At 41.2% G+C, this 26256-nt stretch overlaps 2 protein-coding genes across 2 annotated transcripts in view; one reads left to right on the top strand and one right to left on the bottom strand.

The window, feature by feature from the left end:
* m1ap (meiosis 1 associated protein) overlaps positions 1 to 4563 on the top strand; it is a 30713-nt gene extending 26150 nt beyond the window's left edge. Inside the window, exons 7-11 of the mRNA XM_070930118.1 lie at positions 316 to 376; positions 601 to 743; positions 1392 to 1507; positions 1930 to 2011; positions 4333 to 4563. Coding sequence (XP_070786219.1) covers positions 316 to 376; positions 601 to 743; positions 1392 to 1507; positions 1930 to 2011; positions 4333 to 4563 — 633 coding nt within the window. The remainder of the gene's footprint in view (positions 1 to 315; positions 377 to 600; positions 744 to 1391; positions 1508 to 1929; positions 2012 to 4332) is intronic.
* An 8686-nt stretch (positions 4564 to 13249) lies between these two features.
* On the bottom strand, positions 13250 to 25666 carry dok1b (docking protein 1b). The gene is made up of 5 exons (XM_070930237.1): positions 25610 to 25666; positions 16412 to 16735; positions 15668 to 15764; positions 15389 to 15561; positions 13250 to 14733 (listed from the first exon to the last, which is right to left on the bottom strand). Exons 1-5 carry the CDS (start codon positions 25664 to 25666, stop codon positions 13327 to 13329), a joined length of 2058 nt encoding a protein of 685 aa, XP_070786338.1. The 3' UTR covers positions 13250 to 13326.
* Positions 25667 to 26256: the final 590 nt, after the last annotated feature.

Genomic DNA, 26256 nt, shown 5'->3' with positions numbered 1-26256 from the left:
TCTGATAATTCTGGGGTAATTTTTTCATGCCTGTCTGTGTTTGCATCATGCAAACCAGGTTCCCTTTTACTTTTGTAACAGTAGACATTTACTGTAAAAACACTCATGTTGCAGAGCTTATTATAATATTTTACTAAATAATAAAAATAATAATCAAGCGATTTTATATTCAGTTTACTACAGATCAGGTTTGGGCGAAATTATTATGGATCCTTGACCCTTGATTGGTTCTTTAGGTTACTTTTTACACCTTGTAACTTTCTCAGTCTCCCTCTGTGCATGTTGTGATGTTGGATTTGTTTTTCCCTCTTTCAGAGCCGTGACTTGTTTCTGCTGCTGCAGGTGGAGCCCTCACAGAGGTCTACAGCTGGCCCAGGTCCATACGTGTGTGTGTGTGTGTGTGTGTGTGTGTGTGTGTGTGTGTGTGTGTGTGTGTGTGTGTGTGTGTGTGTGTGTGTGTGAGAGAGAGAGAGAGAGAGAGAGAGAGAGAGAGAGAGATAGTAATGTTTCTATCAGTAGTATCAGTCCTTGTGAGTGCACTCATATGCCCTGCTTGTGTGTGTGTGTTTGTGTTTGTGTTTGTGTTTGTGTACAATACAGGTGTGTATTCTCACTATGTCCTCCAGCCGTCCCCGTCTCTCTCCCTCCTTCTAAAGCCGGTGGTCTCCAGAGAGCTGCTGCTGCCCTGCTCACTGCCTGTCCCAACTCAGGAACCAGAACCTGAATCTACGCAGGTTATACAGGTTAGATGGCCTTTGTTCATTGTAAACAAAGTACAGAAGTAGACAGAATTCAAAAGCAGAAATAGATAAATTTTAATCACAGATGCATATACTGATACCAGGAATTGAATCAAAAAATCTTCAAAATCTGAGGCAATTCTCTCTTCTCCTGCACTAAAAACATCATCACTTCTGATAAAAGATGAAACTGAAGACAATCTGACAGTTACAGTTTTTAAGGGGCTTAGATGAATGATCCAATTTAGAAACAAGATCAATCTCAGACCTCATCCATACACACACACACACACACACACACACACACACACACACACATATTTATAAACGTAGATACAGTATAATGCATTTATAATTACAAATTCAAACATGTACTTGGCGGTTGAGAATAACCAATCAAACAGTATATTTTGATATAAAACACTAACTACACTATAGTTATCGCATCAAATCTATATCATTTTTTAGTATTTGTTATTGTATATTTATCCCATAACTATAATGGCCATGAACTAGTGAATTCTCAGCCACTCACTTCAAAGCAGAGAAGCAGAACTGAACACAATGCGTTACTCATTTCATCACCTTTTATGTTGGAATGAAACTTCAGACATTCAAATGACACTGGAATGATGTTTGTTTCTCTGTCAGGGATCTCTCACTCAGCTGGATGAGGAGTTTGTGTTCAACCCTCTCTCTCTGAGCAGTAACCTGTACCCGCACCTCAGGAGCAGAGGTCTGCTCTCACAGCCACGATACCCATACAGGTCAGGAGGGGGTTGATGTGATCATGTAACCAAGGATGAAAACATGATGCAAATAAATCTATGTAGCTTTTGTGGTCATGTTAGAACAGTGGACTATATGTATTATTAAGATGTATTGAATGTCGAGGTCTATGATGTAAGAAAGTGTGTTAAAAATGAGAATGATGACGCAAGTGACGGTGATTATAATGACTTAACAGAGCATGATGACAAAATTATAGATAGATTGTAAACATATATGAAGAATCTGCATCGGGACCTGAGCCGCACGACCTCCTCTCCACCATGGAGATAAAGGCTGTGATGATGTTATAGATGAAGGTTATGTAACAATGAGGACAACAATGATGATTGTGATTGTGTAAAATTGTAGATATAAGTGATAAAGATAATTATAAGGACATGATATTGGTTGATTCCAGGCTACAGCCATCAGCTGCCCACAGGGACAAGTCTCAACCACTAGAGGGCCCTAAAACCACAGCCAGCAGACAGCCACGGCAGGTAAACACAACAGCTTTATGACGGTGTAAAGGTCATGATACTCTGCTCATATAAATGAGCACAATGATTGTGACAAGAGTGAAGTCGACAACATGAGTCAAGAGCAACTTGACAACACAAAGAATATTTTTATGAACCTCATTAAGGTTGTGTGCAGGGAGTGTTTGCTTTAATAAAGCAACTTCCTCCTCACTTCTGTGTTTACCCAATAGATGGCAGCACTCACCATATGCAGACAGTTTAGTGCATAAATACAGACACAAGCATAAGCCAGCCCTTTATATAATATGTTTTATTTATCAGAGTAAGAGAAGTAATTAAGACATTAAGAATTAATGGGTGGTTTTCATGGAAGATGAGGTTGATTTATTTAAAGCCATCTTACTTCAATGTTTAACACTTTCCTAAACAACATTAGCTCATTAGGAATGGGACTTACACAAATCAGATGCAAATGTTGGGACTAGTTTAGATTATCAGACACGACCTGGGACATTATAAGCAGCGGTGTAAGCAACTTTTACTTAAGTGAAAGTAAAGAAATACCACAAAGTAAAAATACTCTAGTGCAGAAGTATTGTCAGCTTACTTATATTAAATATATAAAAATATATTACTCATTTTGCAGAAATATCCCTCGTGACTATTATAATATATTATGCTGTTAATACAGATGCACCAATGTGTAAGCAGCAGTATGTTTCTGTCTTGTTTTAACTTCTTTATATACAGTTTATATACAGTCCAGTGGCGCCCAACCTAGGTGTTGGGCCCCTTCAAAGGGTCACAAGATACATCTGAGGGGTCATGAGATGATTAATGGGATAGGGAAGGAGAAAAAAATAAGATCTGATGCACCAATTTCTATTATTTATTGGACTTTCCCAGACCTTTGTTTTTTTGTGTAATATTGGATACTTTGAACAGTTATTTAAATGAAACCATGTTAGAAGTTTAGAGGGGAAATGTCTGTTTGGTGGAACTGCTAACATCTCATCTGATACACGAAAGGTTTGGAACCAGTAGTTCATCTTTAACAATGTTTTGCCTTTTATAAGCTCATCATGTTTTTTATGTCTTAATCTGAAAAGCAACCAGTAAGTAAAGCTGCCAAATAAATGTAGTAGAGTAAAAAGTACAATATCCACTCTGAATTGTATTGCAATAGAAGTATCAAGTAGCATAAAATGGAAATACTTGTAATACTAAGTAAGTGTACTGAGTACAGTACTTGAGTAAATGTACTTCCACCACTGATTATAACACAAGAATTATTATGGCTATATAAGGAAGCATGTGAAAATCTAAACTTGGGGTAAAACTTGGTTTCATGTGGACCCAAAACTGAAATGTTAATACAGGAAGAGATTAGATTATCTCACTGAGTCAAACCATTATTGTGTGTTTTTAGACAGAAACCAATAATTTTGTGAATCATTCTTTTGTTTTATTTTTTATATTTTCATAGTGAGTCGTAATCACTGATATAACTAGCGTACATATTGGTACTGTGGTACTTTCTCATCTTCTATCACTATTATGTATAATATTTTTATATCAAAAAGGATTCATCTATAAGATTTTGACCAATTATCATTTGTCAGATGACACATCAACAAAATTCTCAACATAAGAAAGGTGTCTTTCCAGAAGTCTGGAAACAATACAAATACTAGAAATGTGTCAGTGAGTATTGAAGATATAATGGCTACTGTGCAGGCAAGGATCCAAACTCATAAATCATAATTTGAAGTATAACTCATAATATATAATATTTAGAGTAGGTGTCTATAGTTTACACACAATGTCTCACTTTGAAAGATCTTAACATTTGATCCGTCCATGTTAATTCGTCACATCAACTGAGGCCGGCTGTGACCTGAGAGTGTGTAGCTGTTGGCAGTGTGACTCATCAGGGGTGATAAGGCTGCTGACATGCAAATAGTTCACTACAGCGGCAAAACACAGAGAAAACGTCTGCTTTTGTTCTGTTCTTTGGCACGCTCTCTTTTTGTTGACTTCAGTGGAACTTCACCCTTAGTTCTTAACACAATGTTTGTATCTGAACTGTTAATATCTTCCTCCTTCCTCATCTTTTCCTCTCTCATCTCTCTTTTGTTCCATCTCCTTCAGAGCCTCCTCCTCTTCCTCTCTTATCTCACTCTTTCTTTTCTTGTCTTTCTTATCAACCAACGGTACCAAAAACTGACAGCACAGACTGTATTGTTCAATCAAGTTTGACAGTTGTTTTGTTGTTTAAATACCATTTGAAGTAGCATTGAAAAAGTGAAATAGAAAGGCTGTGTGTTGACTCCCCTCAGGCACAAAACCAGGGTCGCCAACTGGGAACGAACAGCAAGGTCAGGGCCACCGTGGCTCCCTTCCCCTCTTCCTCCCCACACTACTCTTCCTCTTCCTCTCTGGGACCTCCTCCTGCAAAGGCCTCTCGCCCGGCCCTGACGCTCCTCAGCAGCGGTGGAGGCCATCGGGCTCCGGCCCCTACGCGTCAGGAGGAAGACGACGATGATGATGACTCCATGGTAATACAGTAAGAACGCTGGAGGGTGGGTGGAAGAAAGTGGGCAGAGAGAGCAATAAAGTAACAGGGAAGTGACAGAGAGAGAGAGAGGCGGTGTAGTGCATCCTCAATAAGTCACTTCAAAGGGCTTTTCCAGTGAGCTACAGTATAGCTTAGTCAGCACACACAAACACACACATTTGGCTAATCGGTCTCCATTTAAAGTTTGTGAGTAATTAAGTAGCTCATAAAGGCTTTAAAGACTTAAAGGACGTAAAGGAGAGACAAACACACACTAATTTGCACGTAAACACATACACACACACAGCCACATACTGTGAACACACACACTTTTCACTATTCTGGGTGGTTACAGCCTCTTTTGATACTTCAAGTGATCTCTATTTATTCTCACCACTCAAACAGTATTAGCCAGGTCTGAGTTTAACAAGCCTTGTGCGCGTGTGAGCATGTGTGAGCGTGCGAGAAAGTAAAGTTTCAACACGCCCATCTGCTGAGGCAGCAAAACTGCGAAAATCACACAGCATGAACAATGAAAAAGCGAGAGAAAAGATGAAAAGGAGGGAAATAGCGGAACAATGGAAGCTTGGAAGAGTCCAAAAAATGGAGGGAAGGAACAGAAAGTCATAAGAAATGACAAAAAAGAACCAAAGGTGGGCGGTGCGGGAGATCAGAGGGAGATTAAAAGATGTATAAAGAGCAGAAAACAGACACAAACCACTTACACAGTGATGATTCAGGCGTAATAAAACAGACATACTGCAGCTGTAGTATTATATTTTATGCAGACTTATAGACAAACACACACATATGCACATTCTATTTCCATATTGCCCTTAAGCCCCACTCTGAACACAGCTTCACTGTTTTAATGAGACAGAGAATAAAGCAGCAGACAGAGGGGCCTCTCTGCTCTCCTTCACCCCCACAGCTCTCTCTCTCTCTGGGGGTTGAAAGGCAGCATCGGGGGGGGGGGGCTGGATAGAAGGAGAACAGAGATGAAAAAAAACTGCAGTATGCTCTTTAAAGTAGCAAATATGACCGTTTTTCCTCACCAAAAGGTTTGTGATGAAGAAAAGTTTCCATTATGCATTTCAGATTTTGAGGTCATGCAGTGTCATCACTATATTACATTCACATTTAATCAATGATTCATGCTCATACGCACATATTGGTCAGTTAGACACATCCATCGTCACTATTATTAATTTATTCCTTGTCAAAGAGCTTTGTCATCCACACACACACACATTCACTCACTCACACACAGGCATAATCAGTCTCCCGCCATTCCACCCCCTTGTTGAACCTAATAACATTAGGAACTACCCAGTGGCAAATGACTTGTCTTGTGATGTCACAGGACTTCCGCATTCACAAAATACACCCACAACGATCCTTTTGTCTCTGGAGAGAATTTGACCGGACCTCCAAACCAACCCACTGACATTTTACCCACTTCTCTCTCTCTCCGTCCTTTCCCTTTTCTCTCTCTGTCTATCTCAGTGCTTTCTTTTTAATCCTCATGAGCTCAGAGAAAGTTGAGTCAACGTGTGCGAATTTCATACATTTGTTCAAACACAACAACAGCAGCCTCTCTGTCCCCCAAGAAAGGTCAAAAAGCTGAAGCCAAAGTTTCTCTGTTTGACCGGGACGCCATCAGCCACACTCCTCATTAAATGTCACAACTGTTAGAGATTAATCGGGTGTGACCAACATTTAACAAAAGTGTCCCTATTTGTGTTTGCGGATTCATTCAGAGTTGAATTTAACAGAAAGTGTCACGCCGTTCAGGAGATTTTTCAGGTTCTGCCAAGTTCTGCTGTTCTTTGTTCATTGTCATTTCATTCATTTCATTTTATTCCACCACACAAATACCGTTATCTCACACTGTTGACTCACCCATGTTCCTGTTGCGTCTGTTGACTAATTTTAATCTAACTAACTTGTCCGAGCTATGACGGAAATGGGCATGGATTGATGGCATTTGTTCACTCTGAAAATTCATGTCAGTTTGTATTTTAACACCGTTTATGAACTGTGGGTTAATAAATTGTCCTAAAGTAACATTTTGGTGGGAGGATTATTATGGTAACCTTCCTGTGAAGTAGCCCGAGGTACGTTTGCTTTGAAAAATGGCCGTCCAACTGCCTTTAACCTTTAACACCCACTGCTTCGCCTGCAGCACTGTGTAGAACTTCCACAGACTGCTAGTGCTATGAAAAGATGCATGAATATGAACATGTAATGTATTTATTGATGGATTAGACTCAACTCATGTTGGTGGTCCCTTTTAAAAATAATGCCCTTTAGTAAAATGAATCCAGGTATAATGCATGACAGTGTCTTGGAAATTTGGAGTAAGTCTTTGAAAACTTTATGCCATTCATTGCATTGATCAAAAGAAGGCCATTTGTTTTAATTAAGACTAATTAAGAAGGAGGACCCTAACCCTATTGAACTTTTAGCCCACACCATTTTTAACCCATAAATCCTATGAGATGGTGTCAGGAAACTGCACAGCAACTAAGTAACTGTGGTTTATTCTGATAACTATCTTACCACCTTTGACCTTTTACCTCCTACTTTTCCACCCGCAGCACGTTAGCACCATAGAACTGTCACAGACTGCTAGTGCTATGAAATGTACTTGAATATGAACATGTGTAGTCTCTTTCGGGAAGGGCGGCGTATTTGTGGTCTCTTGCAGGTTGCATATGTGGAGAAATTGCATGTGTCAGCAGGTGTCAGTCTCCTTGTTGTTAATCCGTGCTTGTTGTGCCCTCTTGGCTTCCTTTTTCTTGAAACTTCTAGCATTCAATCCAATTTACTACAATATTTCAGAAAGTTTCTTTTGCATTCTTTCCATTCTTTTATTTGTTGTCTGCCTATGCAATAGTATTTCTTCTGTCCCATCAGTTTCTATATCTGAGTCAGGATAATATTAGTGCTGTATTCTCATTGTAACATTTCCTTTGCTGTAATCTGCAGAACAGAAAAGAACTCTGCCAGACTCTCCATCTGTCTGTCTCACAAACTGTAACACACTGTCTCTTTCCTGTAATTGTCCTTACTGGCCACGACGATGGCACAGTACTCTAATATACACAGACATGAACAGAGCAGGAACACATAGAGTCACAATTCATATACGGGTTACAGGCAGAGAATAATCAACTCTCTTACAAGCAGAGAACAGAAAGAGGAAGTGCATCTTTGCGAGGGGGAAGTGAGGAGGTGAAGTCAGGAGGCTGCAGGACCTGTGCTATGATCCTTCTGACAGAACTCTGAAAGGTCTGAACTCCTACGCAGATCTCAAAAGTCAAGAAAATCTGGATATCTGAGACAAAATCATGAACATGAATCACACTGAAAACTGTCTCCAATCACCAAATCTGGTCAAGCTCTGAAAAAATAATTATACACTTAGTTTGGTCTGGGAAAACTTTACTTTATTGCCCTACAGAATTGTTTGTGCACATTTTGCACAGTTTTTGGTTTAGCAGGGTCAAGAGGTCACTGACACATTCTGAAAAAGGAATAAAAATCACTTCATCGTCACACTTCATACACATAGGGAGTCTGAATCTGAATGGGAAACTGTCATTTCCTTTAGATAGCGCTGAGAGCCGAGAGAGAGCGAGTGAAACTCTGCTTCAGACACAAATGACGGGTTTGCCCACGCACAGCTAAAAATATAAGCTGGTGGTCTGCAGAGTCAAAGACAAGAGTAAACCGGACTGTTTCAGGTGCGTCTGAAGGCAGAACATACAAACCCTTGTTTGATGTGCACAAGAGAAAGGTCTCATATTTCGTGTGCCGCAGTCTTAAAACAGAATGAGGAAATGCAGCTGAGTTTCAGCTCGAGGGTGTTTTATATTCAGAAGTGCAGCTGACAGGTGTGAAATTTTCACAAGATTAGAAACAAGGGTCTCAACATACGTCTGGATGGTCTGCATTGAAAACAATGAGTTTCCAGGTCTTGAAACTTTAAGGAACTGCACTAACAAATATGATTTTTCTATATTTGCCGTTAAAAAATATATATATTTTCTTTCAATGTTGCGGCTCTTAAAGTTAGTTTATGTTGCTTTAATGGGAAAATGATTGCATTAACAGACTAGATAATAAATAATGGTGATGTCAATATGGTAACTACATCATTAAAGGTCCCATATTATGCTCATTTCAGCTCTATATTTTCATTTTGTGATTCCACTAGAGTAGCTTTGCATGATTCACAGATGAGGTTTCCACAGTTACCCAGACTGGGTTTACATTAAAGCTGCACAAATCAATATTCTTATATTAACAATGGATCAAATGACTGTGTAACGTGAAAGGTGTCACATGTAGTGATGGACCCACAGAGAATTGTCAACCAACTCTGAAGCTCCTTTACTGTTTTGGTTCAGTCGCACTGCTCTCCTCAATCTTTTCCAGTTCTTTTTAGAAAAAAAGCTCTGATAAACTCATTGAACGCTACCTTCCCAGTACCAAATACAATACAGATAAAGTTAGCAACTAACTTGTGAATATAATGGAGCATTTAGCAGCTAAAGAGCCAGATATTTCCCTCAGGGGTTGGAGACCAAAATAGAGCACATTTGTTCACCATATAAGCTTTATATGGTGATAATATGTCAGTGTTGTGTTTACAGCTTGTGTCACTGCCCCTAAGTGGCTCAAGGTCAAAAGGTGTGTTCAGAAAGCAAAGCATCTCACCAGAAACTGCAGTTCTTTCTGTTATTTTCCTCCAGTCTCTTTACTTTTTTCTCTCTGTACATTTTCATGTATTTTTTGCCCAAGATGAGACATTTTTAACTTGCTTCGTCTTAGTGTCAATTTGTGCCGCCCTGGGCAAATTCACATCTAATTGTGCCTCTTCTTACTTTGTATGCAAAGTCTTTTATTTAAGAATTTTAAGATATTTTGTAGAAGCCTACAAAAAGCACCTGTTAGTGTGAAGCCTAGTTTCAGTGCCTCTAGTCGTTGGACTGATCCTGTTCTCTTTCCGTAGGTCTGACATAACCTTTGAAAAAACCAAGAGACAGAGCGAGAGACTGTAATTGACATGATAGTAGTCGGAGATTGTGTGTGTGTGACATCTACATGCAGAAATGCAGAGATTTCTTCCTATTGACTTGACATTTCTCCAAAAAACTGAGAAAGCTCACAGAAGTTGATCTGAAACTGTGAAGTGAGGTCCCTGATATGCTTTCAGTATGAGGCTACCAACCTTGAGCACACACACATATAATCACACAGGAATGTACAGCGGGTGATAATGGCAGCAGTGAACGTATGCAGACACAAAGTCCCACCCTGATATTCTGTAACTGAGCAAACTTGCAGCAGGCCTCTGTGTACATTTCACACACACCAACGCTCGCCTAGAGCTGTCACACACATACGTTCATCTGCGATCAGGCAGTCGCTTGAGCTGTTGTGCAGATGTGTAAAAGGTCAAAGCAGATGAGAGTAATGTGAAGAAGGAAGGAGAGGAGGTGACAGAAAGCATCAAGATCTGAGGCACTTTGAGTTTGGAAGGCTACACCAAATTTGTTTTTATGAAGTTCTTATCAGTCAATATGACAACATGTTTGTAAAGCCTGAATACCAAACTGGATTTTGAAAGACTTGGGCATTTATCATGCAGAGAGGGTCTGACGAAAATATGTTAGATGAGAAGATTGTTGCCACTCTTGGGTCTGACTGTTAAATATGAAGCTACACCCAGCTAAGTTTAGCATAAAGACTGGAAACGGGGAAACGGCTAGCCTGGCTCTGTCCAAAGATAACGAAATTTGCCTACAAGCACCTGTGAACCTCATTCATAAAAAGTTTGATCTTGTTTGTTTGTTCTGTCCATCCTGTGGTTTTAGTGACTTCCTGGAGCTCAGGCAACAGCAAGGCTAGCTGTTTCCCCCCGTTTCCAGGCTCTATGCTGAGCTAAACTAACCTTCTTCTGGATGTAGCTTCATATTTAATGTGCAGATATGAGAGTGATATTGATATTGTCATGCAACTCTCAGCAAGAAAGTGAAGATGGGTATTCTTAAAAAGTCAAACTATTCCTTTAATTCTTGTTGAATATTGGGCCAATTGGCCAGCCTACTCCCAGTGGAAACTGGCCATACCTCAACAAAACTGAGACCTAATTTGATGTACTCTTTAAAATGTTAGAAATGTACTTTGACATTATGTAATTAAATCAAAATAATTAGCATTTAGGTCCAGAAATGTATTATCTGATAAGCTAAAAAATCTTTCAATCTGCTGAAACGCACCAATCCACAGTTACCACAGCAATTTTATTTTTTACTCTATATCGTGCTCATCTCATCTACTTATTCACAATAAGAAATAATGTTGTTGTTTTTTTTGAACTTCCTCTGGTAAGTATGGTAAATGTAGGTGACAGTCTGAGTATTAAAGTAATAAATAATAAAAGTTAAATTCCAGTTTCAATGAATACAATTACAAATCATATTCTAAGAGCTGAACTCACTGAAGTCACTAGAGAGAAAGCACAATAACAGCCACTGAGAAAGCAGTCAGTCAAGGTTTCACTCTCCTCTACAAACAGCTGTTTGCAGTTCACTTTATGACCAAGTTTTGGGCAAAGACACACACACAAACACTCACACACTGACTGTAAATGTGTAAACAGCTTGTTGTGGATATTCCAATGAGGAAATGCTAAACCATACTAAAGAAGAAAATATTGACAGCATGAAAACAGTACCATGTACTGTGTGTGTGTGTGTGTGTGTGTGTGTGTGTGTGTGCGCGTGTGTACCACACTTCTTCCAATGAGTTCACTCAGAGTTTAATGAGAAAGACAGAAGTTCGTTGTTGCTCTTTCTCTTTCTGTTTTTCTTCCCTCCACTCTGTCTGAAACAACAGAGGAGGCGAGTCAGGAAAATTACCCTCAAAATGTAATCCAGTTACTTTTAGAGGACTTCCTGTCCAGAAAGTACTTCGGCAGCAGGTGGGGAAATAAAGAAAGGAGAAAAAAAGGGATAAAGAGGGATGACGGGGATAAAGAGCAGCAGCAGTGACGGGAACAGTCTGTACCTGTTATGCAAGCCAACCAGACACAGACAGGTTCATCCAGCCAGCATTCATCATGTCAGCATCTTTTTCATCTCTTTTCTCCCTCTTTAAGTCCCTTTCTTCTCACTCTTCCGTCATCTTCAGTTCAGGATAAACACCCACATGTTCCCCTTTCTCTGCAGAATGTCAATTAGCTGTCCCCCCCCCCCCTCCATCTTGTATTCCTGCCCTCTCACGGCATCTCCCTGCAGTTAAAATGCACAGCGTGTCCGACACAAACCAGCCGCCATTAACTGTCGCTGGAGCAACCGAACAACAGCATTAATGCAGAGAGAGAGAAAGGAAGGAAGAAAGACAAGAAAGAAAGAAAGTCTTTGTTTCAGTTTTTTTTTGAGACTCCACTTTAACGGTGCGATTAAGTGGTTGGAAACCGACTGAAACAACAAAAACAGAGCGTGGCAGAGGGAGGGAAGTGGAGGATGAGGTCAGACTGTTTTACTGTCCCGTTTGGTCCAGAACAGAAAGTCTTTGAAACACTAAAAGCTGTGTCTGATTGGCTCCTGACAGGACCAACACACTGACGGGAAGTAGTGATGCAGCAATTAGGAGAGTTCTCTTGTTTACAGATCCACTATGGAGAAATATTTTCAGTTTTTGGAGCCATGTTTATTATTAGTTATATTTACAGACAGCACAGCTGTTTTCTGACACAGACATACACATACTGACACAGTGCAGGGCATTGATTAGTTCCATATTTAGTTTGCCTGTACAAAGAAACACAAAGGATTCAAATAATATTATCTTGTGCAGGAAGTTGCCTCTGTAATTTAATGGCCACATGAGGACCGTGTGACCCCATGACCCCTTTACGACCCATTCATGTCCAAGACCCAAATGGGGTCTTAAAGTCCCACTTTTCATGCTTCCTCCAAAACAGTAGCAACAATGTTTTTCCATTTAGTGGATCCTAAGATGCAACCACATCAGCATATTAGTTTACTGGGCTGAAAATGTGGTAAATCTCCATGTTTTATAAGGATTTAGAGAGACAAATTAGCCCAGAAAACACCAAACAGAAAAAGATCAGCTTCTTTTGGTCCTAGCCTCAGAGATAGTCCAAAACCTGTCAAACAATGTCTACTTGCTGCCACATTGTCTCATATTGCAGAGACACACAAAATCGGCTGTGCAAAAACATGTTTCCCAGTCACTTCATAAGCGCGGCAGACTTTTTAATAAAAGAAGAGCCAAGCCACGCTCTCAGCTTGTTAAAGTGAAGCCTGTAGGCCGAGCTCCTTTTGGCAAACCCCAACAGTTTCTGTGTGTGTGTGTGTGTGTGTGTGTGTGTGTGTGTGTGTGTGTGTGTGAAATGGCTGGTTCCAACCACACTGTGGATTGGTACTCCAATTATGGGTTTGACCATGCAAACACTCGCTCTCTCTTTCTCAAACACACACACAGAGGGTGGCCCTACAATAGTTGCACTCCATGTTTCAAAATGCAGCCGTAATGTGGTTTTCTCATAGCTGTGAGCTAATCTGCTCCAAATGAATCGACTCAAATAATTATTGCAGTCCACAGATGGAAGAAATGTGCTTAGTCCTTACAAAAACCAAGTTTGCTTTTCGGCCTCATCTTTTCTGCGTTAGCATTTCTCCTCTTTTCACAAAGGGGATAAACGTTTCATTTCAGTTCCTGTTGAAGGAGAAGGATGTCAGATATCTCCCAAGTTGTCATAGATGATATCAGGTGATCTCATCGGCGCCTGGTGGTGCTGGCTGTACCACAAATTAGCTGGTGGAGTTTTCTGCTTACACACTTTGCTGTACAGCCCCTCCCCTCCTCCTCCTCCACATTCTCCCCAAATATTGTTGTTGTTATTCACATTACTGCTAGGACCTCCATGTTTCCCAGGGGGCAGCGGCACCGGCTCCTTCCGAGCAAAAGCACTCCTGCCCGGCTTGGGGGCGGTGAGAGGTTTGGGCCACCTCGGAGCTGGAGGTTGCGGTGTGCCACGGCTCGGGCCCAGCTGCGGAGGCGAGTGTCTGTTCGACTCTGGCAGCTTTCCATGGGAAGGGGTACTGTAATTTCCCTCCGGTCCTGACGGGGCCGCCACCTCTTCCTGTCTCCTCTGGCTATGGGGCTCCAAACGGGCCTCGTCATAAATACTCATGCCTGAAATAGCGGACATAATAGCACCTCCTTTGGCGCAACCCTCCGGTTCATCGTATATGTGATCCAGAGATAAAGAAGCCCCTTCTGCTTGACCTCCTGGGGGTCGCCTGTTACTGTTCACCCCTCTTCCTCCCCCTCTTCCTCCCCCTGCAGCCCCATTTAGACTCAGTGAGCTTGTTTTCTGGTTCAGCTCCAGGCTGATCCGGTCGTACACATGCGAGTACAGGTCCGGTGACTTCTTGTGGTTGCTGCCTCCATGGTGATGATCTCCTTGGACGCCACCTCCCAAAGCCTCGTCTCCTACTGGTCGAAGGCGTGGGGTGGGCACTGGAGGGGTGGATGGGCTGCTGGTTTGGCTTTGACCCTTGATGCTGTCCACTGGATCGGAGTAGAGGCAGTCAGCGCTGTGCAGAGGCAGGCGGACTGAATCTGCCGGCTCAGAATAAAGACCTGCATGTTCGTCAGCTGAGGAAAGACCTTTTGCTGCCACCTGCCCCCTGGGAGACCTTGGAGGGGTCCCTCCTCCTCCCAAAACCCCTATCATGGCTGGTGGTTCTGGTAAACTCCTCCCTTTGTGTCCTCCTGCTTGCCCCCTTCCTCCTCCTCCTCCGTCTCCACCCTCTCTCTTCCCGAGGACGCCATCAGCAGAGCCCGGCTTGCTGCCACCTGAATCACCATCTGCCTCCCGGCTGCTGCAGCTGCTGCTGTCTCCGTTCCCTCCGCTCGTCATGCCACCGGGAACAGCGTTGCGTATGTGCTGCAGTGACGCAGGGCAGTCTGGGTCAACGTTGACCGGGCAGCTGAGGTGGCGCTCCTCAGCCAGCACCTTCTGTGACTGGATGGCCTGGTCCACCAGTATGAAGATCTCGTTGCCTTGCTTTGTCTCGAAGGTGAAGTTACCGGGGCCCGAGTCACAGCGCCGGCCCGCCTCGAATGAAAACATCACCTGGAGAAAGAAAGCAAAAGGAAACATGTTTTAATGGAAGCTTATCACAAAGTCCCTCCACTCTTTTCAGTCACCACTCATTTATCACTTTTTCCTGGCACTAAAAGAATTCCTGCTTCCTTTTTCCACTGAATTTTATTTTGTAAGTTTTCTCAGCATATATATTTTATTACTTCTCTGCTTTCACTTACTAAATTCTATTTTACACACACACACTTTCTTCCCCTGATTTCTTTTTTTCGCAAATGCAAAGACCTACACATACAGATCAATTAGGTTACGTCCTCTTTTTATCTTGTATGTACCATCATCAAAGTTAACATAAGTCTGACACATGCATAAATAAACTAATGTAGACAAACCAGACAGACCCATTAAAGGTCACCAGTCATTTTTAACACCTGGTCTCGAGCTTTGAGGCATCAAAGTGACACAAAAACAACCACAGACTCTGACCACATGCACACGCACTGCTGCTAAAAGTATTATTTGCACTTCCTTCATGCGATCAATCGTCACACACCAAACACTGAACACACCAAACTTCCTCTGCTGGTACTTGTCGGGTGTGTCAGAGATAGATCATTTTTGATCCCCTGAAGAGAAACTTTGCTTTCTCATAAGCACAGGGTTTGTCCGTGCGCCGTGCACCCACCCGGTCTCGGCCGTATCTCCTCAGCAGCTTGTAGGGCCACACCAGAACTTTCCTCTTGGTCTTTTGCTCCTTCAAGATTAAGACGTCGTTTTCCGCTTTCAGCCAGTAGTTGCCCACCAACCCGCAGCGCTCTGACGCCTCAGTACGCTGGACACTCACCCAAAACTCGTTAACTGCGAGGAGAAGATAGGAGAGGGTCGACTTAAACTCTCAAATGATGTTCTGTGCTGCAATATTATCTTGAGACCTATTGTAAGGCTAGACTGTTTGTGTCCTTACCCTCCTCTCTAGAGTAGTAGATGAGGTTTTCAGACATCTGCAGATCCTGGGCTCCTCCATTAGAGTCTGCAACAGTACTGTTGCTGCCACTTCCTCCCTGTGGACAAGCAGAGACACTGACAGTCAACCAGCTGAACAAGGCGCCAAATTAGTATGCTATGCCCCACTGTTTTCATGCAGGAGTTTGCCTTTTGGTGTATGTGTTGTACTTTGAAGTGTGCATGAACAAAAGGATGGGAAACCTGGAGAAACTGGGAGCTTTCCAGTGTAACCACTGGAAGGACAGAGTAGGCAAAGAGTGAGAGAAGGGAAAGAGAAAAGGAATAAAGAGTTAGAGAGATTGAGTGTTCAACAGAGAACAAAGCGGATGAAGTCTTCCTCCTGGAAACTCCCTCTGGCTTCCTCTCTGCAAATATGTGTACTGTTCATGTTCATGTGCACACAATGGAAGCTGTGGCCTGTGTAGACACTTCACTGAACTGGGATTTATTTGAAGGAGCAGTTCCTCAGCGTTTTCCATCAAACTAAGGAGATTTTTTTTTCTTCATTTAAATATTTTTGGTCACATTCAGGCTCAAAAGAACAAGCAAAGAATGTTTTGTAGACAGAACAAAGGACACATAATAGAATACACACAAAGAAAGCTTGTACCTTAAAAACTCACGCTGCGAACACTACTTCCTAAAGTATTGGTCACCCTGTATTTTGAAATACTCACACAAGGAGAGTAAAAGAAAAAGATACCTGAAATGCAATGTCACACATGGTATCCATCCAGTCCTTGGCGGTGCTCTTCTCTGCAGCAAACACATGCGTCTTGTCGTTGGTCTCCACACAGAACGCTGCCATGTTTTCTTTGGGACAGCTCTCAGTCAGCGCCGGCAGGATGGAAATGCACTCAGACAAGCGGATGATCTTCTTGTCGAGCTTTCTGGTTTTCTCATTGGACCCGCTTCCTGAGCCTCCGCCGGCCCCGCCCACTCCGCCCGAGGGTGAGTCGTAGAACTCGAGGCGGGCGATGCCGTTTTGGCTGGCGGGGTAGAGGACGAACCAGTTCTTCTTCCATTTCTGATGAGTGGAAGAGGAGGAAAAGTTATAGAGGAAAAGATTTAAAGTTGCACTAATCAAAATTTTACAACAGTGGAGCAAATGAGTATGTGTGATGTGAAAGGGATGAACCACAGATAAATATCACCGAACCTGGTAGTTTCCCTTAGATTTATAGAACGTTTTAGCATCTTTCAGCTCATTGTTTTGGTTTTAGGGCCCACAGCTTTATTGTTTTGGTTCACTGTCACTGTTGTTTTCAGCAGCAACTGTTTTCCACAAAAGAAGTGAATGCTGAAGTTGGACTCTGTCTTTGTAAATAGTCGTTTGATTCCTAACACATTCACTATATCAACTTTATATGGTGATAATATGGCCTCAAGATTTTTATTAATGCTGCTTTAAAATCAAGATTTTTAATGTATTTATTTATTTGTATTACACCACTAAGAGACACACATTTTGCTCCATCTAGAGATTACTAAACCAGCTTTTCATTTAAGAAGGCTATTTCTGAATTTAAACTGAAACTGAGAGTAGAACAAAATGTGAGAGAAGGTTGGAAGGGGATGACAGGAAAAAGGGTTGGAAGTTGGAAAACAGAAACAGAAAATCTGATTCTTTGTTTTTTGGCAACATACATCTGTCCTGTTCACATCTGTCTGGGGAAGGGAGAACAATTTGCATGTGGTTTGTTCAGACAGCGATGGGAAAACGCAAAATGCACAGTTTGCCACAAATAATCAAAAACTGATGAAGAGAGAAGTGGAGAATGTTAACGTTCAAAGTCCACAGAAGATGTGAGTCAAAATGATATTTCCGGGTCTTTCTCTTACTTCTTTCTTCTTCTCTACTGACTGAGGCTTACTGTAGGAGGCATGTGATGATAAATTGAATGCAGTTTGACTCAGACTTGTTGCGCACACCATTCTTTCCTCTACAATCAACCAGCAGCAGCGGACCACAGTTACAGCATTAGTCACCACTGCTTTTAGAGAAAAGAACAATTTCCCCCCTCAAAATCAAAACTGGTACTGAGCTGTTTGTTTTTTTTATCTAAATGAGTTAGTGTGACAACTAAAACTGGGACCCAAACAAGGACAAGATGTGCAACCAAAACCAGATAATACCACAAAATAATAACACTGTGAGCAATTACATCTTCAATATGTTAAAGGATAATTTCAAATGATTATATCTGATTTAGATAACTAGATATATCTCATGCTGTTAGCTCATTAGTTTAAGATGTTGAACGCATTATTTTGGGCATTGGTAGTCACTCTCAATCTATTTATCTATCTATTTTTACCTCAGTACTAGTCACCTGCTCTGTTGGAGTAACCACACATTTTGTCAATGTAAAGAAATGCAGAAAAAAGATGTTATTTGAAGTGTGGAGGCCCCTAACAAGTTAAAAAGATGACCTGGTCCAAACTAAGTAACAGGTGAATCATCTGTCCCTGAGGAAACAACAGCTAACAATGATCTCTTCCTCCACGGGGACAAAAAGGGACATGACCAAACAACGTGACACACAATACTGAACAATAAGACGCACCAGTGTGTTAAGACTCCAGATGTTGGCACACTAGATGTGAGATGATGTGCAGTCACTACTACAGAAACTAGTATACATGTGATTATGCTAAAACTGCATAAGACACCAGAACTCAACTGTGGGAAGTCCCTGTCATCCCCTGTACCCTGTGGACATGTGTGTGTGTTCCCCGCATCACGTTATGCCTCATCTCAGCTACATTTCTACACAAAGTGTGTGTGTGTGTTTTCCCCTACATTAACTCAGCGGGGCGGAAGCTGACTGACAGTCAGAGAGCTGGGTTTGTAACAGGAAGGTCCTCCAACCAGTTGGGAAAATCCGGCTAACAGAGCAGAATGAGACACACACACTATACAACTACAAGTCCTCAAACACTCCCTAGCCAGGGCGATATCATACGGATATGGATAAGTAATATCATCCAGTCATTAACATGGCAACTTTTGAGGCCGATGTCAATGTGACAGTGAGCCAGGATGCACAATACCAGGACCCTTAAACTGAAGCAGCTAAATGGAATTCAGCCATCATTCATTTTGTTATTTTCACCTGAGCTTTTCCTTCTGTGTCAAAAGGTCTTCAGACCTCAAATAAATGTGATGATGATTTTACATTTCAGTGGAAATTATTATTATTATAAATAGTTAAGTGTAAATAAAATACAACAAATATATTTCAATCTTGAAATGCCTGAAAGTACAGCCTATAAAAGTATGTCTTGAAATATTTATTTGCATATCTGCCAAGATAAACACCTGCCGACGATGACAGTCTTCAGATATATTGGTCAGGCTCTAACAGCAAACGTTGGTTCTGTCAGTGGTGGAAGAAGTACTGAGACGTTTTACTTAAGGAAAAGTAGCAATACCACAACAGAAAAATACTCTTGCATCATTTCCCTCCTAAATAGTGAAGTAGAAGTATAAAGTAGCATACAATGGAAATACTCAAGTAAAGTTAAAGTACTCAATGTGTAGCATGAAAATTAGAGACATGTGAGTCAGTCTAAAAGTGACATTTGTATTTGCATGATGGGCCTGATGTAACTGTAGCCACGGGGCCTAACAGGGCCTATATGCTGCACAATCAAATATTAAACCCTCATTGCCATTTCATTGACTCAATAATGGTGTCATAAATAAAAATCACAATTATTGCAAGAATTACTACAGCGGTGCACGCTCACATGAAAGGCAACTTCATCGATTTCTAACTCTCGCACATACCAGGTTTCATCAGTCAACACATGCGCATATGCATGCACACACTCCAACCTGTTACAATTAACTGCCAGAAAGGACAGGAAACGTGCGATTGTTTTTACCCAGGATTCTCTTGGCTTCCTTCTTCTGCTTCTAGGTGTATCTCAGTGTATGTGTGCTTGCACATTATGTGCATGTGTATGTGCATCTGTTTGTATTGTTGTTATTATTCCCATGGTGCATTCTGGACCATCTGCGCATGCACATACACATACACACACACACACTCTGAAAAGCTATGAACGTTCAGTCCATACAAACGTGTGATTGTACAGTTTACATGAACAGGGTGTGAAACATTAACCCCTGTGGCAATATGGTCCTTAGCTGTGTGTGGGTGTGTCTGTGTCTGCATGTGAAACAGCTGCTCCATATAAGGCAACAGACCGTTATCAGCCACTAATTCACCGAGTGGAAATTATGCAAAAGAGATCATGACAGAGAGAGAGAAACTTCCTCACTGATGTCCGGCCTGTTCACAGAAATAATTATAATACAAATGCATGTGTGTGTTCTCCATTTCACTGCCTAAATAATACATGGCCTTTACTGTCGGACTGGCTTATATGTTAGCAGTCACGTTTAAGATTGACATTGTTAAAAAGCTCCAAAAAATGGTCAACACAATTACTGAATCTTTTAGTTTTTCCTTTTTTAACACATTCTCTTTGTGAGTGACTCACAGTATCAGCTGGCTAGTATAAGAAATGAAATCCTTGAGTGCCCTCGAGCAAGTACAGCACACTGTCGCCTAATTGTTTATTCATTCTAAACATGGTAATCTTATTTATTGCAGAATGAATGCCAAAAAAATGACGTCCATCTTGCATCATTCTGAATGTTGCTGTCTTTTGTAGGCCTGTGTTCCTGTTTACGAGTCAACATGAGTCAGTACATTAACACATTAGCTGAATCAGCATTAAAAAGATCAGACAAAGGAAGAATAAAATCATCGTCTCATGATGCCAACAGGTGCCTAATATTTTTGTTGGTTTTTCTGTATCAACAACAAGATTTTCAGAAGATCCTTCAGGACTTGCTTTTGTTCTTCCTGTCATTCAACACTGAAGGTGACATAGTGGCGGTTTTGTTTTCTTGTGAAATAATTTTGTATTAACAACAAAGCTGTTCAGTCATATTCATTTGTTTAAGAATTTCCATTTTACATATTCATTTTGCGATACTGTCACTAAAAATATATTTCACAGCAGATTTGTCCCAAAACAAATGATTTCTTTAAAAAAGCAAGACGTGACAGTATATTGACATGACAGTGCAGCAGGAGATGTTGTGGGGACTTCAGTCACTCTACTAACTGTAATTTTAATAATTACAATATGATTACAACACGTATGTGTGTTTTCATCCAGTCTGACAGATGGATACATTTATCAACAACTGTCACTGCTCAAACACAACAGAGGCCCTGAGAGCTCCACACACTGCCACTTAAGAAAACACATGCAAATAGCCAAACCAACACAACCAAATACATAAACACGCCAGCAAAGTGTTTCCAGAGGACACTTAAAAGGGAACACGGCTGCTGTCGTTTTGTGTATTTGCAACGCGTTTGTGGATTAGCAGCGTGCCATATCGATGAAGATGTTTTCTTAATTAGTTTGTGTTTTGTCAATTTGCATGTGTTTTCTTAATTTGCAGTGCGTTGAGCTTTCAGGAGAATCCTCTCTATCCGTCATGTTGCTATTCAAACTAAACCACTCAACCATGTTCCCACTGGCCACAGACAAACCTCAATGACACATGCTGGAGCAGTGTGTGTGTGTGTGTGTGTGTGATTGTGTGTTTAAGAGAGTAAAAGTATGTTTGTGTATCGGAGCGTCTGTCCTCGGTAATGTGTGTTAAAGGGAGAGAGAAGGAAAACAGAGGAAAGCTGTGTGTATGTGTGTAATGTGTATTTAAGAGGAGCTCTCTGTCCTCAGTCCTCTATTATGTCTACGAAATAAAACTTTCACACATGTCAGGACTCCAACAGAAGGACAGCAGCAGAGGAACTGCGGATAGTAGAGTGGAGTAAAGTAAACAATACACTTTTTATGACCACCTGGACTGATAAACCAAATCTGAGACAAACTGAGCACACATTTAAATGGAACAATCTTTTTGGAAAATCAGATGACAGTAATGAGTCTTAAAGCTAACGACACTTTATGTATACAGCCTCCCCAAACAAAATCCACTAAATTGAAGAATATCAGCTTTGTGTTATTGCAACATGAGAGTCAGGTAAAAATATAGCAGTGATGCTACACACATAACTCAGGGACTACCTCAAAGTAAAAGTTGATCAAACTTAATACAAGTGTCCATTGTCAACTGCATAGAAAATTGTTGGGCTTTTAGTTGTAAGGGTTAGTTCACCCAAATCACGAAAATCACAAAAAAACAGATGCACATCCAGTCAACTCACACTGTGTAGTGTTTGCCACATGGTTGACCAGAGCTAGCACTCAATCATGCAAATAGTTCTGCTTTTGTTTCTTTTCTTTCTCGAATAATATGCCAAAAGGATTAGATAGGAACAGGAAATGATAAGCAGAATCAGAATCAGTAAAAATCGAAATAATACCCACCCCTACCGGCCTCGAAGAGAGGGACCAACCCTGCACTGAGATCAAAAAGATCTTGTTCCTCTGTGTCCACCAATAGTCTTACTGTGAAACAGTTACAGTTTCCATTCTCTAGTAAACTTCTTTTTTCTGAGTTTCTCTGAAATTACATTACCAACACCACAGTAATTATACTCATACATTCAGGCCACAGCTACAGTTTTGTCTGAACAAATCACTTTTTTGCATAATTAGGAGGAGATGACAGTTATTGTGAGGAAAGTAATAAGCAGAGTTACATTAATTCATATTGACTTGCGTGACGGGAAGAAATAAAATTTGGCTATGGAAAGAATACAACAATTGAAAATGAATGAGTGTTGATGTGACTGAAATGGACTTTTATGGGATTCACAGAAACTATTACAATCACTGTGAGTAAGAACTCTTCGCATCACCAAATGACCGAATCATGCCGTTCTTCCTGAAAATACGCCTACTGCAGAGTATATATGGAAGATTACACACTTTCCTAAAAGTTGCAAATGATCTGACCCTTCTTTTGTGAGAAATCTAATTTAGCATCTGTCACCTGTGATGAACAAATATAGAGAAGATAAGACAAATCACAATCCCATCATTCCAATCCGACAGTTATGACTTTAGTCGTATATATAAATCCAGCCTCAGGGTGTGTAATACAACTTAATCCTGACACATCCCGGCTGCTCAAGTGGCAGCATTATCCTGGCTGAAGTGGTTTGCACCATCTAGCATGCCCGCATCTGCAGCCTTCACTGGCTGTTAGAAAAACTAACCTACATCAAACTAAAAGCTTTTTGTAGATCCAGGGTGCAGCAAAGCAACACACTGCAGGTCCGAGTACCTTGGATCTGACGAATATGTGTGGCAGGCAAGCAGATGCACGTACAGACAGGCATCTTCCCACTAAATCATGTACACAATCACGTCGCTCTGCTGCACGTTTCAGCCACAAGATGAGATAAAATGACATAAAACATAAAAACTGGAGATAGTTTAGAACTCTTTCATCCATCACTGGGCCTAAATACTGTAACCACATTTACTGCATAGCTAAAAGTCTCAACTGCAGCTCGACATCCACCTCACAAATATTTAGCATGCTTTACTCATCAGCATTGTTCAGATGTGATTCTGATTGGCTGAGACAGTGCCATGCTTTGGATGTTGTGAATACCTCTGTAATGCAGTGTGCGTCAAACTGCAGAGGGAAGAGCAGATATATATTTATTTCAGCGTCCTGCAGTAGTGTTTGAGAGGGGTCTGGGACATGGTTGTTAAAATACTTGCAGGGGCTTTTCACAGTTGTGGTTCAGACTGCACAACTTTATGGCAGTGCTATACTGAATCACTGGAGTGGTCCTTTTTTTCAAAACAATTCTTCAAATTGTTGATACATTGTTTTGTCCATCAACTAATCTACTGGTTCCCAAACTGGGAGTCGAGCCAGTGCAGCGGGGACGCGCAGGAGTGTGGGTACATAGAACTGAGCGGAAGTTGAATGAATCAGATTCTTGTGGAAATATAAAAAAAAACTATTCGGAAAGCTTCAACAACATCGACAGATTGACAGAAGACAAAAAAAGCTGTGTGGCCCAATGATCAAACACATTCGTCAATCCAAATTATGAAGAGGCCTACGTTTTTCTACAATTCACTGTCAGTATAGCTGCGAGTGCCTCGTGTCTTTTGTGTGTAACAACTCTGCTGGTTTGAGCAACGTTTCATTTGAATTTTTCATTTGCATAACAGTACCTTTTGTTACTAGTCACCCCAACACTGTTACCTAGACTGGATACAGACCACACATGTGGAAACGAGCCTATATGAGTGTGTGTGTCGACTGACAGCTCTATTGATTGCATAATTCACCAAACCTCACACCAGTTTCAACACTTTCAGATCAGCTGACATCCAGCTTCCTGTACTATTCTTCTCTACTCTGATTCTTTTTTGCCCTCTATACTCTGCCAAGATAACGTGTTATTTTTGAAAATGTGGAGATTTTGTCGGCTCATTTTCTATTGTATTTTGTACTGTTTGTAAAAGGCACTGAAGCTGTGCTTTGGGAGTATGAATATGTATTGTGGAGTGGTGATTTCAGGGGAGGAAACAGGGCCAGAACGTTTTGTTGATCCATGTCATATGACCAGAAAGACAGACGGAGAGACAAAGACCCTCTTACAAATCTGAAAGAGTAAATGAGTGCTTATCCAGCGGTGCACTGAGACCAAAGGCAAAGTTGTATGGAGGCCAAGGACTGAAACAAACACAGCACAGACACACCCACAACACACACACACAGGTGTTATCGCTGACATTTAACTGTGTCCAGTCCTGCTGTGTGATCTCCTAAACTAGAGACATCACATAGTGTCAGAGGCGACAGAAAGGTGGTGTGTTGACAGTGTTTGCAATGGTGTGAGCTGTGCAGCGAAGATGAAGGGGAAATATGTCTGCCACCACTGAAAAAAAATCTGTTTCTACATTGTCTCAACTTTCCAGCTCTCTGCTTTCCCGCTGTCTTTGTGATGTGTTTGTTGTGGAAAGTCGTAGTGCAATCGTGCTAAAAACAGCTTTCATTTTGCAGCTCTATTATCTACACCAATAAAGTGAGGTGTCACCAGCTCACACACACACACACACAAGCAACAACAACTTTCAAATCTATCCTTTCTATCTCTCTGTCATTTACTTACTTTCTAGCCCACTTTGGTTTCATGTCTTTTCACATTTACTGAATGTCACTACAGTGCACCAGGATTTTACCGGCACATAAAGACATGCACACTCGCTAGCACTTCGATAAGTGCGCCGCAGGTTTACTCCAAACCACCACATCAAAACCAGGCCAGATCAGTAAAACTCTGCAGTCACTTGCACCTACTGCAGGTTCGCCTTTGAAGACACTGGGCATAATGACTGATCTGTAATTGCACCAATATGTGCTCTATTTATTTGTCTAATGTAAGATGCTCTTTTCTGGCTTACAACTGGGAATAGCACAAAGTTAATGTCACTTATGTGTGAATTCACGTTTTCATGAAACATGTAATATGCTTGGCTGAGGATCTGTCTGTACCTTAACTAACAGGCTTTATTTGTCTCATGAACATACTTTATCATTCATATAGTGTTCCTTTTGCTCTTTTCTTTGCACTTTTTCATTCTTTTTCAGGACTTATAGACTGTTTATTAAAAGCAGCAGTGAGCTTAAAGTGGCTTTATCAGACTTGCTGTTTCCTGTGCTACTTCTATAATATTCCTACAGAGACTTTTTGTGTGTCTGAGAAGCACTTTGTGTAATATTTTATCTCCTTATATATTACTGGTTTATTATATGTTATATAGCATCCTCAAATAATTAATTATGGGCTTCCTAGCTACAGTTATTTTTCGTTTGGGTTTCTGTTAACGCCACAACCATACGAGCAAAATAACTGCTTTCTCTCGGACTTACCTTTCCAAACTTTTGATGCTGCACATACAGCTGTCCCTCCTTAACGTGGGTGTCCATGCCCCCAAACACTCCAGGGCCACCCTTGCTCCAGAAAGACGAAATCAGACTTGAATTTGACACAGGAAAATCACTTTTTAGGGGTTTATTTCTCCTATATCCCCTCACAACTTCCCTCTTCTCTCACCTCCGCTCCCCAGCCGTTGAAACGCATTTATCGAACCACCAGCGCACAGTTCAAGGTGTCATGGTGGAAATAAAAAAGGTCCAGACAGTCGCTGGGTGGTCTCGATAAAGTTAAATAACGTCCAAATGTTGTCGGTGGGTCGCCTATCTGTCGCCTCTCACTCCGCCTGTAGGGCTGGACCAGTTGAAAGCCACTCTTCATAGAGAACACCAAGCTTCTGCTCACAGCTTTCACAATAAAAGCCTAATTAACGAACACCCGCTTTGGGTGTATGATGGCACAACACAGTTCAGCAGTCATTTACCTGTACAGGTAGTAGCAGTTGCATGGAAGCTCATTTTATGCTCAAAACTATTTATTTAGGGCCAGATTAACCCTCTGAGGGGCCCAGGCAGAAACTTAGTTGTGCGTAATTATTATCTTTTCTGTTTTTCACACCCTCAGTACATTATATATGAATCAG

The sequence above is a fragment of the Enoplosus armatus genome, chromosome 23 (genome assembly GCF_043641665.1).
Source record: "Enoplosus armatus isolate fEnoArm2 chromosome 23, fEnoArm2.hap1, whole genome shotgun sequence".
NCBI classification, from domain to species: domain Eukaryota; kingdom Metazoa; phylum Chordata; class Actinopteri; order Centrarchiformes; family Enoplosidae; genus Enoplosus; species Enoplosus armatus.
This window is presented reverse-complemented; position numbering and strand designations above follow the sequence as displayed.

What these genes read in the sequence shown, in the direction of transcription:
- dok1b (XM_070930237.1), bottom strand. Translation starts at nt 25,666, where the DNA reads ATGGACACCCACGTTAAGGAGGGACAGCTGTATGTGCAGCATCAAAAG. An exon ending in TGTGTGACATTGCATTTCAG is followed by an intron (nt 15,765 to 16,411) that starts GTATCTTTTTCT and finishes GCTTGTCCACAG; the next exon opens with GGAGGAAGTGGCAGCAACAG. An exon ending in GGAGATACGGCCGAGACCGG is followed by an intron (nt 14,734 to 15,388) that starts GTGGGTGCACGG and finishes TTCTTTCTCCAG; the next exon opens with GTGATGTTTTCATTCGAGGC.